This window comes from Aquarana catesbeiana, linkage group LG10 (assembly GCF_042186555.1).
Source record: "Aquarana catesbeiana isolate 2022-GZ linkage group LG10, ASM4218655v1, whole genome shotgun sequence".
Taxonomy (NCBI): Eukaryota; Metazoa; Chordata; class Amphibia; order Anura; family Ranidae; genus Aquarana; species Aquarana catesbeiana.
The window spans coordinates 222917540-222936087 of NC_133333.1; the positions used below are offsets into that span (position 1 = coordinate 222917540).

At 43.6% G+C, this 18548-nt stretch overlaps 1 protein-coding gene across 4 annotated transcripts in view; it reads left to right on the forward strand.

Annotated features, from left to right (window-relative positions):
* The first annotated feature begins 5832 nt into the window (after positions 1-5832).
* The window catches only part of KAZN (kazrin, periplakin interacting protein), an 879961-nt gene continuing 867245 nt past the window's right edge, over positions 5833-18548 (forward strand). For 2 of the 4 annotated variants that reach the window (XM_073603357.1, XM_073603355.1), the window contains exon 1: positions 5833-6081. In XM_073603357.1, the coding sequence (XP_073459458.1) occupies positions 6000-6081 (82 nt within the window). In that variant the 5' untranslated portion in view covers positions 5833-5999. The remainder of the gene's footprint in view (positions 6082-18548) is intronic. The other 2 variants (XM_073603353.1, XM_073603354.1) reach the window with 2 other exon arrangements.

Here is an 18548-nt window from a genome sequence, read left to right on the forward strand (position 1 = left end):
ATGCTGTGGTATGCCGTTGGGAATGCTCCATTAGTCAATTTAGGAGTGCGATCACCATAGAAATGTGTTTCCTGTAAAAAAGCAATTTGGGTTTTGCCTTTACGCAGATCAGTTAGTAACTGGGAGTGTTTTTCTGGTACATTGAGACCACGTACATTAAGGAAGGTGACCTTTAGGAGACCCATAACGCCAGTTATCAATCCGGTAAACAGGGACAGTAATGTGAGGTATGTAATCTTCTCCAGTCTCAGTCCCCACCCAACCAGGGGGCAGCACCACCGACAAACAGAAAAGGGAACTAAGGAGGAATGAAGAAGGGGGGGAGCAAGCGGAGGGGGTAGAGGAGAGGGAGAGCGGGCAAGAAAAGGAGGGGGGAAGGGAAAAGAGAGGGGGGTAGGGGAAAAAAACTAGTAAGACAGTTACTCTCTGGACCTCCGATTAGCACTAAAAAGTCCAATCGGGTGTCCGCCCTAAATGGGGGTGGACAGGGCAGTGAAGATTATTTTTGATCAGAAAGTTCAATGACCAAAAATTAAGCAAAAAAGGAGTCATTGAAATAGGAGATGCACTAGGTATGGGCTATGAGAACCAATAAAAACAAATATAACGGTAGGACCAACTTAATATCAGTTATAATCAAGCGAACATGGAGTAAACATAAAACATACCATAAGTAGATATCAGATCGCTGTAACCACCGGGTGTTGCTGCATCGGGAGGAGGGCTCTGTGGCTCAGGGATCTGACTTAGGTCAGGGATGCCAATAGGTGGAACCTGTCCGAGTTTTCTCCGTCCCTTCCCCCGGTGCCTCAAGACTGGGACACCATTTTCCCCGAAGAGTAAATATCTGCAGCAATTAAATGTAGAAATAAGGTTAAGTGGGCTACAAAAATGAAAGATAACATTAGCAACGTAGATGCTGCAACAACCTGAAGAACATCTCAACTATCAGGAACCCACCATAGTCCGCTGCAAATAAAAATATTCAGGTCAACTCTCAGCATGATCTGGCAATCTAAGATGCACAGCACTCCCCCCCCTCCCCACCAAGATAATCCCCAAATATAAAAAATAAAGGTAAAAAATAAAAGTAAAGACAGGCACTCAAAGTGAATGTAAGAAAGGTGGAGAGATGTCCTCTTCTGCTGCGGTTTTAGTTAACCAGCTATTTTCAAACCTTGTCCATGGGACAACTAAAGAAGAAGAGAAAAATAATAGGTGTCGTCTCTTGGGATAGACAGGGGTCTTGGTGGATGACGGGACAGCTTCAAAGGAAGTCATAGAAGCGGAACCGCTAATGTTGGAAACTGCAAGGAGGGAATACTGCACAACCCCACCAGACCATGCGGAAGGAGAGGCGGTCAATCTTCGGATATCATTGGATGTGGTCTGTAGGCGTCTCGGTTGGGTGGACGGGAGCGTGGTCGCCTGATCCTCTGTTGCCTGGGCAATGCTGGACTTGGGATGTCCTGAGATAACAGGTAGTCAAACCAATTAGGCACACTGACAGCAGGTTTGGCAATGAATTGGAACAGGTCTGGTAGTTGATCTGGCGTGCGAAGGTGGAACTCTGAGCCTTGCTTCCGAACAATCAGGTGAAAGGGATGACCCCAGCGGTATGTGGCTTCGGCTTCCCGTATCACCTCAAGCAATGGTCGTAGCAGGCCTCTCATAACACGGGTCTGTCTGGATATGTCAGGGAAGATCCGTACTGGCGCCCCGTCAAAGTCAATCGTGCCTTTCTCCCATGCTAGGCGCAGGATCTCTTCTTTGATTGTGAAAAAATGCACCCTGCACAGAACATCACGGGGGGGATCTTGGTCTGCCGGGGCCCGCTGCGCTGTGGGGGGGGCCCGAGGCCCGGGTATACGGTGGACCCTATCCAGCTCCAGGTCTGCAGTAGGTGGCTTACCTAGAACCAGGTTTAGGATCGCCACGACAGTAGAGCAGAGATCTGGGCCCATAGTAGCCTCCGGGATACCTCTGAGACGTAGATTGTTCCGCCTGCTCCTGTTTTCGCCATCATCGATCCGCAGGTGGACATCCACAAGATGGCGGCGGTAGACTTTATGTTCCTGTTCTAGGGAGGTGATGCGTGCGTCAGTGGTTGTCTGAGAGGACTCCAACACAGTCACCTTCTCCTCTACCGTATCCACCTGCCGTTTTAAGTCATGCAATTCGTTTGTAAGTGCATCAACTATGGAGGTTGCCATAGCATTGAGATCCTGCTTTGTGGGTAAGCCTGAGACTATGTCTTTTAGGGATTCCTCCAGGAGGCTGTTCGTTCCCCCTGTGCTCTCAGAGAGCAATTGTGAGTTCAAGAAGGGGTTGACAGGGGACTGTATGGGAGAGTGAGACCTGGGGGGGAGAGGGGGAAAATCTTCCTCCGCTGCTGCAGCGTCCGCCTGTCCCCCCCTCTTACTTGCTGGCGCGGCGGTACTTCCTGGCGGGACTCGTGGTGGCGCCATCTTGCCTCGTGCGGCTGGTGATGAAAGCTGGTGCTGCCGCAGGAAATAGTGGGAAATCTCGGGTCCCCTCCGTTCCTCACTGGTCGACGGGTGTTTACGATCCCCTGGCATGGGAAGCTGGCTCGTCTGAGCGGTTCTACGGGAGATTCTCGGTCCGTCCTAGTGCAGAGCTCCTGGCTGTGCGTCCTTACGTTTCCATGGTTTAGTTAAGTCCACAGCTATGCAACCCTCAAAGGTCTGGTATCTGATTGTATGCGGTGCAGATTGTCCTTTAGGCCGTAGATAGGATATAGACCTCTGCTGTGGCTTCTCCTATTGTCTGCGGTTGCAGTCCCTTCTGAAACACTTCACTAGTCTCAGGCCGGGTTACAGCTCCCCTTCCGCTGACTACAGCACCTGAGTGCAGGGATTGGTGTTTTTATCATTGAGGACCTCAAGATGGCGGCAGGCGGCCTGTATGTGCAGCCAGCCTAGTCTCTGCAGGTTGTTTCAGGTCCCCTCTGGTCTCCCCCGGTCCCCTCCGCCACTCACCGCTGACCGGTACTGCTGTGAGGTGTGCAGCGGCCCTTCTCCCGCCGATCGCGGCACCTGAGGCCGGGGATCGCGGAGGCCTCGTAGGCCTCAAGCTGGCGGATCCCCTCCAGAGTATGGAGCCAGCCGAGGGCCTCCGGGGTGGCGTGGATGTCCCCGCTCGTCTCCTCCGGGTCGCCCCCGTCTCCCAGATGGATGGCTGGTTTGTTGTGGCCCTCCTCCGGCCGATCACGGCACCCAAGGCCGGGGATTGCGAGGGCTGCGTAGGCCGCAAGATGGCGGATTGCCTCCGGGACGTGAAGCCGGTCGAGGGCCTATCAGTCGACCGGCCTCCTCAATAACCCTCGGCTCTGTTGCTGGTGGTGGCTGACAGCACTAAAAAGTCAGTTGCTAGTGAAATCTCGGATTTCTGAGGCAGGATTCCTGCTGATTCAGTCCACAACTAATGTTTTTGCTATCTCTCTGATGGGTTTGTTTTGTTTTTTTCAGCCTAATGATGGCTTTCTTCACTGATAGTGACAGCTCTTTGTTTAGGCCAATATGTATTCTTCTACATATTTTTGGTAAAATAAAATCACAATAAGTATATTGATTGAAGTAGATAACGTCCTGTGAGCCACCACTATAAATACAAAACCAGTGTATCCTCTTATAATTCAGCAGCAAGCGTTACACATGTCTCATACACCATGCAAGATTAATCAAATCAAATTATGGACGCTGCACTATCTATGTTAAAGCAAAATGCTAGTGAGTAGTGCTCTTCAATAAAGTGCTAATTGTGCTACGCATGAAAAACAAATATCAATAACGATAAAGAATATACAAATATATGTATAAATTACAATAACAAATAATGAAATTCCTGAATAAAGTGACAGAGTGCATAAGTGTGATAAATAACTTTATACTACAAAAATCTACACGTTTAAAAAATGGCAATTAATCCAAAAAACTTCAAATGAATAAAACGTCTAAATAAATAAAAAATACACAATAAAATGAAAATAAAAATATAAATGCTCCTGTGCACTGTGCAAAGTTCAAATGGTGTCAAACTACAAGTGCTCCACACTCCACTGGCGGACATCGAGTCCGCGGGACCTGCGGGCACGCTCCCGCGGCACCAGCGGTGTGGGTGCGCCTGCTAGCCTGGGATTACTAAGGGACGTACGGGTACGTCCTTTTGCACACCTGTGCCATTCTGCTGACGTACATCGGTGTACAAGCGCTTAATAGGGTTTGGGTCCGAGCTTTTGTGATGTTCGAGAATTTTGGCGCGAACCGAACCGCGGGGTGTTCACCCATCTCTACTCCTGGCTGCTTACTTTTTAAAATAAAAATCCAGGGATTCTTTACCTGGCCTTTATACGTGAAATTAAAAAAAAAAAAAGTACCATTGGGTTTCCCAAAATTCCATACTAGATATTTCTGAGCTGGTATGATTTTTAATTTTGCAAAAAAATGTGGGGTTCCCCCTAAAAGTTAATTTCAGACCATGGCGCCACACTCAGAGTGTGGTGTCATATTGTGACAACGTTATCATTTTTTGTATGTGTTTTTACTTCCGGGTACCCTGGGGGGGGTTTAGATTTGTAACTTTAATAAAGCAATTTTTCAATTAGATATTCCGTGATTGATCCTCCATTTTTGCTCCTTCTGGGACATCTTTGTTCCACCACTATCAATTTTTTAAATTGATATATTTGAGCTTAGGAGGTATCCCATCAAACTGACGAACCGGTACTGATTAATACTATTGTTGCCATTTGCAACTTATGAAAGGTGGATTCCATGTTTGCTTTTGTTTTTATCTATTCAGAGAGCAAAGGGCTAAATCTGGCCCACGGCTGCAGTTTGGAGACCACTGCCTTAGGGGATCAAAAGAAAATGTTTTCCCTAGTGGAGAAAATTGTAAAGACGTGCTTTACCTTCCTCCGGATCTCTTTCAGCCTAAGGCCCCTTTCACACAGGCCATCCAATCAGGTTCACCTGTCAGTTTTTCAGGCGGACCTGATCGGACATTCCATTCACCCCTATGGAGCTGCAGATGTCAATGGACATAGGTCCGCTGACACCCGCTGCTATCCGATCTAATCCTGTCCGTGAAATCCAGACGGATGGTGGTCCTATTTTCTATCCTCTGGCGGATCGAATGGAATCCATTTTCATCCGATCTCCCCATAGAGGAGAAAAACGCAAACATTTATTGGAAAAAAGGGGCAGTACTTACATCCCATCCCCTCCTCCTGTGCAGCATGCTTTTTGCAAAACTACAGGTGCACTTTATCAACATGTCACAAACATCAACAATGCACAGTAACCAACCAGAAATCAGCTTTCATTAGGCTGAGTGCAGAGAACGTCGTAAAGCTGTTATCCGATTGGCTGCTATGGACAACAACAATCCACTGCTTTTGTTGCTCTGCAAGGTCAAGTCAAGTTCTATGCTGCAGACTGACACAGCCATTTGTGCATTTTTAATGTAACTGTCAGTCATTTTTTAAAGAGTAAATGTATTTTCCTTATCGTACGCAGGGAGGAAAAAAAGGGGGAACACTTGAGTCATTTGAAAGCAGCACCGTCACACACACCAGCCTTGCAGTCACAGAGCCTGAACAATACAGGGATCCCAAACGTCTTGTTGGAATTTTAAGTAGGACAAATATAGCCGTCCATCAGCGCTAAGCTTGGGAGGATGTCCAAGCTTACCAACATGTCCAAAATAAATGCAGATATTGCATTTACTAGGTAATAACTGCATTTGTTTTACACGATCATCTGCAGCTGCCAGAGACGTTCCCCCCCCTTTCGCTTCTCTTCCTCTGCTTCTCAGTAATTGCATCTGAGGATGTAGCTGCTGGAACAGCTTTCTGGATCCCTGAAAAAAAAAACTCGAGCCCTCAATAAATATTTGTTGTCTGGAAGCAGGGCTGACAGGGTTGGGAAGCCGTACATAGCTAAACAAGCGGCGCGCGGTGCTTTTGGACCGTCAGACCCATGACATTGAGAGCCATGGATGCTTCTGGGCCCGTCACCTTCTCGCACGCCTTTGGACAGCAGTGTGAGGTGATGGAGGCAGGTAAGTGTCACCTATTCTGATATATAACGGCCTCATGTTTAATCAATCCGGTGATGTATGCAGCCGTGCCAGCCTTCTGGCTCAGCTCACAATCTGCGTGTGACCTGCATGATTATTTATAGACTGTGTAATAATGAACGGCATCCCGGCCAAATTAACATTTGGCAGCGTGCAACAGTTGTAAAATATGCTTTGAGGGTGTGTGCAATATCTTTCTATTCTATGCTAAAATAATTGAAAAAAAAAAAGAAAGCATATTCAGCCAGTAGATGAGGGGGAGGTAGTGTGAGACTGCTGTCTCCAGCATCACAGTCGTGTGAGGTGCAATACAAATCTCATGAAAGTTGTTCAGAACGACCGCAAGATACAGGGATATACAAGGTAATACTGACAAATAAACACACACATAGGTTGGACTTGATGGACTTGCGTCTTTTTCCAACCTCACCTACTATGTAACTACGTAAATCTTCTGATTTACATAGATTAAAGCAGAACCTTTCATACACTGCACTGCAGACATTAGTTTTGTTGTTGTGTTTGCAAAGACTATCCATCAAGCCCATAGCAAGCATAGGGATTCCCCCCCTTTCATAACGTAAGTGCAGGGATGAAAATCAAAAGGCAGATGCTGATTGGTTGCTTTAAGCTCCAGGGAGTTCATCTATTAAAAGCGTATCTCAACTGAAGAACAAAAATGTAATATTTCGTAGTTTACCAGTTCCTAGACATGGCGGCTGAATAAGGTTTGGATCAAACCACAAAGTAAAACTCCAGTTTTTAACGTATCAGTTTTTCCTACATTACTCACCTTCAGTCTGGAGCTGTCCACCACAGTAATTTATTTCCTTCACTAGAGGATATCAGTCTTTACCAATTTCCTCTGACCCCAGAATATCATGGACCCTCCCCCTAGGAGGATGTCATTCACACATTATGTGAACTCTGTTCAGTAGAGGTGGAAGGACCATCCACCAGCGCTGCCAGAGAAGAAGAAAAAGGACAGGTGACAATATTCGGACCTGCCAGAGGGCCTGTGTAAATATATACAGTATCTCACAAAAGTGAGTACACCCCTCACATTTTCGTAAATATTTTATTATATCTTTTCATGTGACAACACTGAATGAATTACACTTTGCTACAATGTAAAGTAGTGAGTGTACAGCTTGTATAACAGTGTAAATTTGCTGTCCCCTCAAAATAACTCAACACACAGCCATTTATGTCTAAACCGCTGGCAATAAAGTGAGTACACCCCTGAGAAAATGAAAAAATGAAAATGTTCAAATTGGGCCCAAAGTGTCAATATTTTATGTGGCCACCATTATTTTCCAGCACTGCCTTAACCCTCTTGGGCATGGAGTTCATCAGAGCTTCACAGGTTGCCACTGGAGTCCTCTTCCACTCCTCCATGACGACATCACGGAGCTGGTGGATGTTGGAGACCTTGCGCTCCTCCACCTTCCGTTTGAGGATGCCCCACAGATGCTCAATAGGGTTTAGGTTTGGAGACATGCTTGGCCAGTCCATTACCTTTACCCTCAGCATCTTTAGCAAGGCAGTGGTCGTCTTGGAGGTGTGTTTGGGGTCGTTATCATGTTGGAATACTGCCCTGCAGCCCAGTCTCCAAAGGGAGGGGATCATGCTCTGCTTCTGTATGTCACAGTACATAATTATGTGTTGTGTAAAAAACTCAAGCGCTGAAATGATATTTGTGATAAATAGTGATTGAAAAATATCTAAATAATTAGGCTGCAATCATTCATGAGTGTTCAGACACCCTAATGTGAATAGTGGTATAATAGATGATGATGCACTCTAATTAACTTTGCAATCAGTGCACAGCTCCTCTAGATATATACAAATGGTGTTGCTAATTAAAAAAACAAACTACAATATACTTCCTAAGTGAACAAATACCATATGTGGATGCGGATTCCAAATGTACATGTGATAAAACCGTGTTCGAGTGTAGATACAAACAAATAATATAAATAATCTACATATATATAGATTCCCTAGCAAAACTCATGAGCTATAATATTATCTGGATATACAAAGTGTAAAAACACCAAGACTCATGCAAGAAGCTTATATGATAATATAATCCAACAAACTATGCCCGAAAACAAAATCAGTATTAGCCAGTGACAAGTCCATTTAACATCTTCAATCATTCATTGGGGATGGCTTGTGTTTTGTTTTCAGCTTGCAGCAAGCTATGCCCCAAAATAGACTTAATATTGTCCAGCAACAGGTATGTTTTGCATCTCAGATCATTCGTAGAGAGTGGCTTGTACTTTACCTAGTTGTTAATCAGGCACACAATGGAAACAGTCAGCTGCTACGAGCGTGACTCCTTAATACCGCTGCTACCGTGCTGGTGATTCGCAATGGTAGTCCTCGCCACTAGCTCCTCCCACGCGTTACGTCACAGATTACGTGACTTTCTCAAGGATCCTGTTTCCATTGTATGCCTGATTAACAACTAGGTTTATGTGAGTGCATTACCTTTGAGCATTTACCTCAGTTTTCTTTTGATCATTGCGCAATGATGTGTATTATCTTATTTACATGAATCATCTGCATGCTGAAAGTAACATAAAATACAAGCCACTCTCTACGAATGATCTGAGATGCAAAACATACTTGTTAGTGGACAATATTGAGTCTATTTCGGGGCATAGCTTGCTGCAAGCTGAAAACAAAACACAAGCCAATAAACTGTAGCTCCCCAATGACGGCAGCACTCATGCAGCCCCAGATCATGACACATCCCCATCCCCCACTATGCTTGCCTGTAGGCAATACACACTTGTCTTTGTACTCCTCACCTGGTTGCCACCACACATGCTTGACACCATCTGACCCAAATACGTTTATATTGGTTTCATCAGACCACAGGACATGGTTCCAGTAATCCATGTCCTTAGTCAGCTTGTCTTCAGCAAACTGTTTGCAGGCTTTCTTGTGCATCATCTTTAGAAGAGGCTTCCTTCTGGGATGACAGCCATGCAGACCAATTTGATGCAGTGTGCGTCATATGGTCTGAGTACTGACAGGTTGACCCCCCACCCTTTCAACCTCTGCAGCAATGCTGGTAGCACTCATGCGTCTATTTCCCAAAGACAACCTCTGGATATGATGCTGAGCACATGCACTCAACTTCTTTGGTCGACCATGGCGAGGTGTGTTCTGAGTGGAACCTGTCCGCTGTATGGTCTTGGCCACCATGCTGCAGCTCAGTTTCAAGGTCTTGACAAGCTTCTTAAAGCCTAGGCCATCTTTATGTAGAGCAACAATTCTTTTTTCCAGATCCTCAGAGAGTACTTTGCTATGAGGTGCCATTTTGCACTTCCAGTGACCAGTATGAGAGAGTGAGAGCGATAACACCAAATTTAACACACCTGCTCCCCATTCACACCTTGTAATACTAACAAGTCATATGCCACCGGGTAGGGGAAATGGCTAATTGGGCCTAATTTGGACATTTTTACTTAGGGGAGTACTCATTTTTGTTGCCAGCGGTTTAGACATTAATGGCTGTGTGTTGAGTTATTTTGAGAGGACAGCAAATTTACACTCTTATTCAAGCTGTACACTCACTACTTTACATTGTAGCAAAGTGTCATTTCTTCAGTGCTGTCACATGAAAAGATAGAAGAAAAGATTTACAAAAAATTGAGGAGTGTACTCACTTTTGTGAGATACTGTATATATATACAAGTTTTAGGGCAGGTGTGAAGAAATGCTGTAAAGTTAGAGTTCTTTCAAAAATATATATTTTTATTGTTTATTTTTATTAATTTACAAAATGGAAAGTAAGTGAACAGAAGAAAAATCTAAACCAAATCAATATTGGGTGTGACTACCCTTTGGCTTCAAACCAGCATCAATTCTTATGCCATGTACACACGACCGGACTTTTCGTCGGACTGAACCCCGAAGGACTTTTCGACGGAGTTCCAATGCCTACACACGATCACACCAAAGTCCGATCGTTTCGAACATGATGGCGTACGACCGGACTAGAATAAGGAAGTTCATAGCCAGTAGCCAATAGCTACCCTTGTGCCTTTTTTGTCCGTCGGACTAGCAAAGACGAACGTATTTGTTGATTGGACTCGATTGTCCATCGGAAAGATTTGAAACATGTTCTATTTCTAAAGTCCGTCGGATTTTTCGACAGAAAAGGTCCGATGAAGCCCACACACAATCAGTTCGGTCAAAAAGTCCGGTCGTGTGTACACGGCATTAGGCCCATTTCACATGGGGTGGATCTGTCCAAGCGGAAATCGCCTGCTCAGTGGGGGATCTCTCTACTGATCCCGCTGAGCAGGTGGATGACAGGTCAGTTTCCACGCCACTTTGCAGAGTAGACATGGACACAGCCTGCCCTTCTCTATCGGACGGTCACATGGAAACAGACTGCATGTCAGTTTACATCCAATTGTCATCTGATCAGCTGGACAGATGGTGAACGTATCACCATACGGACACTAGAGGACAAATGGTGGTCCAATTGGGTTCGCTTGAAAAACTGACAGTTGGAGCCGATCGGTCTGCTGGTGTGAAAGGGGCCTTACACTTGCACAAAGTCAGGGATTTTGTTGCATTAGAGTTTTTTATGTGTTTTGAAGGCAAAGGGTGATCACGCCAAAGATTGATTTGATTTGGATTTCTCTTCTGTTCATTTACCTTTCATTTGGTTAATTGGCAAAAATAAAATATTTACACTTCTATTTCTGAAAGCTTTCTTCATTTACAGCATTTTTCACACCTGCCGAAAACTTTTGCACCGTAGCATACTGTATATGTATGTTTTTTTTTTTTTCTAAATGGAGGGGAGGTAAAAAACTTGAGTCCTAATTTACCGTTTACTTATAGACTAGTCATTTTAGGCCCCTCACAGAACATGATTCTGTACACAATGGCATTTTTTTAACAATTGATATTAATACATAATTTCCTTATCTTCTTAAGCCCTTATGAAAGGGGGCATCAGTTCACCACTAAAGCGCATTGGCTACTAATTTATTTCAACAAATAAAAGCAGATTTCTTTATGGTTTTCTACATGTTTCGCCGTATAGCTTCTTCAGGAAAGAATGTGAAGATTCTTTAAATATCAAAACCTATGCTTTAACAGCTTTAATTGTGCAATGAAGACAAAAGAGAAAATACCCATTAGTTTATCAAACATAAAAATAAAAAAAATAAAAATTATTACATCTTGCCTAAATCTATGGCTGTGCTAATAAGAAAGGCAAGAGATATTCCCTAAAACAAAAAACCAAAAGGCCCTACCTCATGTTGTGAGTCTGATGGCCCACACAAGGCTGATTTAAAGTAATGAAGAAGAGGGGGGGGGGGGAAACCTTTAATACACCTTTTTGGTGGCACTCAAAAAAGCAGCAGCCTTATAGTTGAAAAAAAAAAAAAAAAATATATATATATATATATATATATATATATATATATATATAATACTTCCCTCAAAGTTGAGGAAGTAAGGTAGCATGGAGCACTTCCATAAATTGAGTGCACCATACCCATCCAAACCCAAGAGAATGAGACTGCAAAGGTTTCTGGATAGCCTCCAATCGGCAATGCCTGTATGTGTCAAGAAAAATATCCCCTATAAGTATCCATTGTATATGTTGTAACAACGGGCCAAGTATATTACCCTATCCTAAAATACCTGTCTTTCTGTGATGTGGAGCGTGGGGCTTCCCAGGGTCCCCACAAAATGGCCACTGCCAAGGGGATCCTTAAATGCCCCTCCCTGATGCGTCAGAGCACGGCGCCAAGCGGACATCCAGGACAAAAAAACACCCAGCAGAAAAGGCCCACCCCACACACCGGGTGCAAATAGGAGGCCCACATGGAGCACTTATACGTACACCCTTGGGTGTCCATACGGGGTCCCAGGCATATCATCATGAGAGAGACACAGATGCAGTGATGTCAGAAAGGGAGAAATAAAAAACACACGGACAAAACAAAACAAAACCAAAACAAATACGAAACCAAAATAAACAAACCCAAAAAAAGCAAAAAGGGAAACTGAATAGAGTAAAATAGAAATAAAATAAATAGAAATTAAATATAAATAAAGAAAAATTAAAATAAGGAAAAACGATTATAAAGTTATGGATGAAAGTTATCTAAGGGGAACCCAAATCTCGCCATGTACAATCCTTCACAGTATGATAAGAAACAAAACATTTAGTCCAGTTGCTTCAGTTAACTTTAATAATTAATATTCAATGTTTAAAAATACATCCCAAGCACTAACAAATATGTGCCTACTTCAGTATAGCAATAATGGCACCAAATGTATCCGCGGTTGCTATGGAGTGGAGAGAACACAGACACACTAAGAGAGTATCTAAGGTTGAAAAAGAGCAGTGGGGGGCATAAGGGTAACCCAGGCAAAAAGCCATCATCCCTCATCCAGGTATACAGGAAGGGCTTATAACTAATACCCTCATTCAGGCCTGGATGGCGAGTCACTTGTAAAACATAAATCCATCTAGTTTCAAGTTGTAATAATTTCCTGTCTATATCACCACCCCATTCATAGTGGGAAATATGTTCAAGACTAAAGAAGCAAATTGAATTTAGATTAAAGTTGTGGTAAAGCCCCACATGTCTACTAATAGGGGTTTCCATTTTGTGCTTAGCAATTAGGGAGACGTGATCCCTAATTCTACAAAATAGGGGTCGTTTGTTCTTCCCTATGTAAAATGCTCCGCAAAAGCATTTCATGTAAACGACTCCTATTGATTGACAGGTAGTTCTATATCTTGGGGTCCATGTGGTATTGTTGGGTAGCGTAACACTTTTTAGATTTAAAATAAAACAGCAAAAATTACATTTCCCGCAGGGATAAGTACCAGGTATTCAAGAATTCAACGTAATCATTTTTTGATCCTGCCCATACCATAAAGACGTCATCAATATAGCGATGCCAAGACAAAATACTCCCTATTTCCAAGGTTTTTGATTCGTTTGCAAATAGGTCACGCTCCCACCCCGCCAGGTACAGGTTGGCACAGGAGGGGGCACACTTGGCCCCCATAGCCACTCCCTGTACCTGGAGGTAGTGGGAACTCTTGAAAACCAAAACATTATATGTAAGAACAAAAGTCAACATTTCCTCCATGAAATCATTGTATTTCCATGAATCCAAGTCCCACTCATCCATGAATTATCGCACCACCTGTACCCCACGTACATGTGGGATTGAATTATACAGGGCCTCAATATCATAGCCACTAGCCAGGTCCCTTGTGGGATCTGTAGGCATCGATCATTTTTAGGTGCTCTATTGTATCCTTCACGTAGAAAAAAGTCCCCTAACATGTGGATAGAGGTACTCATCTATAAGCTGACTAGCTTCTTCTTTAAGTGATCCACACCCCGATATGATCGGCTGGCCAAGGGGGTGGGACAAACTTTTATGTACTTTTAGTAGCGCATAAAATGTTGGAGTATTGGGATTTTTATTGTCCAAAAATGTAAGAGTGTTAGTATCAATTAGGCCCTTATAGTGTGCCCTAGCTAGATTATCTCTGTATAATTTAATATAATACTCAATGTGTGAAATTGGAATAGGTCTGTACCACTGGGCATTACGAATAATGTCTTAACACATTTTTTAGTAACCTTCCACATCCATAACAACGAGATTCCCCCCGTTATCGGAGGGTTTGATTATAATATTCTTGTTGGAACTAAGAGATTTCAATGCCTGTTTCAAATGATCTGGTAGATTCGGATGCGGTCCTGTTTTCCAATTAACCCTTTCTATTTCTTTAGTAACCTGAATAACGTAAGCCCATATGTTAGAATTACCCTGTAAGGTAGGGAAAGATGTTGATTTTGGCTTGTATATCTTAGGTACACTGGGTATCGCGGTCAAAGGACGGGGGGGCGGAGGGGGCGAGCAGAGATGTCATCTCTGCTCACTTCAGGTGGGGTAAATACCCATCCCTCCTCCTTTGGATTGCTCTCATCCCATAATTCCATGAGGTCCTGTAATGCCTTAAGGTCCTCAAATGTGACATTTTCCAAAGCTGAGCTGTTGTTTCCCTGAACTAGGGTGTCACCTTGATCCTTATCATAAAGGACCTTATACATCAGTCGCCTAGCGAAAAGATGAAGGTCCTTTATTAACTGAAATCTGTCCGCCTCCTCATCTAGAGAAAATGTGAGGCCGAGGTGTAATACCTCCGACTCATCCCCAGATAAAGGGTGGGAGGACAGGTTAATAATATCAAATGTCTCCCAATTCTCAACCATTGTGGAATCGGAACCCATTATTTTAAAGGTTGACTTGATGTACGTGTAGAAACAGATGCTGACTGCTGCATTCTCCTAGGATCCGTGAGAGAGTTAGGCCCCTTTCACACTGGGGTGGTGGGGGCATCGGCGGTAAAACAGCGCTATTTTTAGCGCTGTTTTACCGTCGTTTTTGCGGCTGTATTCGGCCACTAGCGGTGCGTTTTAACCCCCGCTGGCGGCCGAAAAAGGGTTAAATCCGCTCGTACAGCGCAGCTATAGCCGCGGTATTACCGCGGTATAGCCGCGCTGTCCCATTGATTTCAATGGGCAGGAGCGGTTTAGGAGCGGTGAATACACTGCTCCTTCACCGCTCCAAAGAAGCGGTTGGCAGGACTTTTTTTACCGTCCTGCCAGCGCACCGCTTCAGTGTGAAAGCCCTCAGGCTTTCACACTGAACAAACAGCGGAGGCTGTTTAGGGGCAGTTTGCAGGCGGTATTTTTAGCGCAATAACGGCTGCAAACCGCCCCAGTGTGAAAGCGGCCTTAGGGTTAAAAATGGGCGCTGTGCGTATATCCTAAAGGGAACTCTGAGTGTGCGTGCGTTGTTCACCCATCTGTTGGGACAATGATCCCGCTGGTAGTGAAATTGAATTGATAATAGCTGACGGTGATGTGAGTGACATCAAAGAGTGATTAAGTGCATTTCCTGACATAGGTGTATTGGGTGTTGTATTGTTTTGTGAACGTTGTGAATGTGATCTCTTCTCTTTGTTTGAAACCTGTATTGCTGTAGGTTGCCTATGTGATCCATGTTCTGCCTAATTTTTTCTTTTCTTAAGTGTGTTTCCTGCTCCATCAAAACGTGTACCTATCAGAATATAGGACGCTGAAGACAAGGATGATGTGTCTGAATCTATTAAGTCTAAGTTGGTTGCCAGAGGGCCTTTATTGTAGTGGCCCTTACGACGGAACTGAGTTCCTTGTTGTGTCCATTTATATGCCTGCTCATAATCATAAGCTTTCTTGTCTCTGGAAAATTTGTTCTCTTTTGTTTTAATGAGATTAGTGGCATATTTTGTTAAGTGATCCTTCAGTTTTTTATCCTTGTCCAGGAAGCCTGTATAGGAGGACATATTGCTATGATCCTCCTGCCATTTCAATATTTCTTTGTCTAATTCCATTAGATCTACCTCATATTGGTCATGTAAAATCTGCATCATTTTGATGGAGCAATTTTGTAAATTTGATTCCCATGCTTTTTTGACATTAGGTTCTACATTCCTTATGTTGGGGAATATCTGGATCCATAGGCCCCAGGGTACTACCTGATTTTCCACATATTTATCGAAATATTCCCCATGCCAGAAAAGGCGTGTTTTTTTCTCCACTAGTCTCTGATTTATTTAAAAAGGAACCAAAGTCTTTACCTAGTAACTATAGACCTGTTAGTTTGACTTCTATAGTTGGGAAGATACTGGAGAGTTTAATCAAAGACCACATACATGAGTTCTTGCTGGAACAAAAGTATTTTAAGCAACAGACAGCACGGATTCATGAAAGACAGAAGTTGTCAAACAAATTTGATTTTTCATCAGTGCCTCATCATCAGTGCCACCTATTAGTGCTGCCTATCAGTGTCACCTACCAGTGCCCATCAGTGCCACCCACCAGTGCTCATCAGTGCCACCTATCAGTGCCACCTATCAGTGCCCTTCAGTGCCACCTATCAATGCCCTTCAGTGCTACCCATCAGTGCCACCCATCAGTGCCACCTATCAGTGCCCATCAGTGCCACCAGTGCCGCCTCATCAGTGCCCACCAGTGCCACCTATCAGTGTCCATCAGTGCCACCTTATCAGTGCCCATCAGTGCAGCCTATCAATGCCCATCAGTGGAGCCTATCAGTGCACATCAATGATGGAGAGAAATTACCTGTTTGCAAAATTTTATAACAAACTATAAAACTGTTTTGGTTTTTTTTCAAAATTTTCAGTCTTTTTTTCGTTTTTTTAGCAAAAAAATAAAAAACCCAGCAGTGATTAAATACCACCAAAAGAAAGCTCTATTTGTGTGAAAAAAATTATATTAAAAATGTCATATCGGTACAATGTTGCATTACCGTGCAATTGTCATTCAAAGAGTGACTGAAGAGTGACTGAAAGCTGAAAATTGGCCTGGGCAGGAAGAGGGTTTAAGTGGCCAGTAAGCAAGTGGTTAATAATAGCATGCAATGCCAAGCTGCTGTTTCCAAAGTGAGCAAATTTCTTGTATTAAGAGAGAAAGATATCATTTTGTTCCTGTACAAATCATTAGTAAGACCTCATCTGGAATATGCAGTTCAGTTTTGGGAACTAGTTCTCAAAAAGGATATCAGGGAACTGGGGAAAATGCTGGGAAGGACAACCAAACCAATAAGAGGTATGAAGGAGCTTAGCTATGAGGAAAGATTAGAGGAACTGAATTTATTCTCTCTTGAGAAGATATGATCAACATGTACAAATACATAAATGGTCCATATAGTAAACTTGGTGTTGAGTTATACACTTTAAGGTCATCACAGAGGACAACACAGAGGAAGAGATTTCATCTCCAAATACATTAAGGTTTCTTCACAGTATTGCCCCGTACACACGGTCAGACATTGATCAGACATTCCGACAACAAAATCCATGGATTTTTTCCGACGGATGTTGGCTCAGACTTGTCTTGCATACACACGGTCACACAAAGTTGTCGGAAAATCCGAACGTTCTGAACGTGGTGACGTAAAACACGTACGTCGGGTCTATAAACGGGGCAGTAGCCAATAGATTTCGTCTCTTAATTTATTCTGAGCATGCGTGGCACTTTGTGCGTCGGATTTGTGTACACAAGATCGGAATTTCCGACAACGGATTTTGTTGTCGGAAAATTTTATAGCAAGCTCTCAAACTTTGTGTGTCGGGAAATTCCGATGGAAAATGTATGATGGAGCCCACACACGGTCGGAATTTCCGACAACAAGGTCCTATCACATATTTTCCGTCGGAAAATCCGACCGTGTGTACAGGGCATAAGAGCTGTGAAAATGTGGAATAGACTCCCTCAAGAGATGGTTCTGGCCAGCTCAATAGATTGCATTAAAAAAGGCCTGGATTCTTTCCTAATTGTACATAATATAACAGGATACTAGCATTTATAGGTAAAGTTGATCCAGGAAATACCTGATTGCCTCTCGGGGGATCAGGAACAATTTTTTTCCCCTGCTGGAGCAAATTGGATCATGCTTTTCTGGAGTTTTTTGCCTTTCTCTGGATCAACTGTGGGTATAGGATATGGGATTATATGATTTTTTTTTACTTTTTCCCTTTTATAGGTTGAACTAGATGAACTTGTGTCTTTTTTTCAACCTGACTAACTATGTAACTGTGTAAAAAAGAAAAAAAATATATGTAGCACTGACCCCCGAAGGAGCTGCTGGTTATTATTTTGGGTCTTTGCCGTCACCCCTTACCCACAGTTCACCATACCAGAAGTTTAGAGTCTTTACTGGGCCTTGCGCCCACCGATGTATGCACCAGTCTATTAGTTCTTTTTCCAATGCTTTTTATTAAACAACTTGAGCAGTAGAGGAATGGAGAGTTAAGGGAAAGTTCAGATACCTTGTGCAGATCACTGAGGAACTTGAGATCCCGGAGACTAATACACCTTCAGTCAACGGATCTAGCTCACCCGGATAGGCCACTCTTACTGGCCTAGCAGCCGGAATGATGCATGAACAAAAGTCTCTGCCACAGACTTGATGAGAACAATAATTATTCAACAATCCTCTGCCACAGGATTTAGTGTTAATTGGATGATCCTCTGCCACAGGATTTAGTAATGGAAATGAATACAGCAACACAGTACCAAAGTTCCTTTAAGACATCCGGCAGTACTGTGAGGTAGATTGGTTAGGATGCATCCTCCAATTGAGTCACCAGGCTCCTCTTGAGATACCAGCCTTTCGCTCGGTCCTCTCCAAGATGGGTCCTCCCTGGATCCTTCAATTGCTCGGCTTCTTCCCGCAGGACAGACAGCACAGGACCACCTCTGAACCAGTAGGCCCTAGATAGCTTCTGGGCCTACTTGCAGTCACGTAACCTCGGGCCAGCAGGGCCCCAAGGCAGAAAAGGAGTTGTCACATACCTTAGGCTA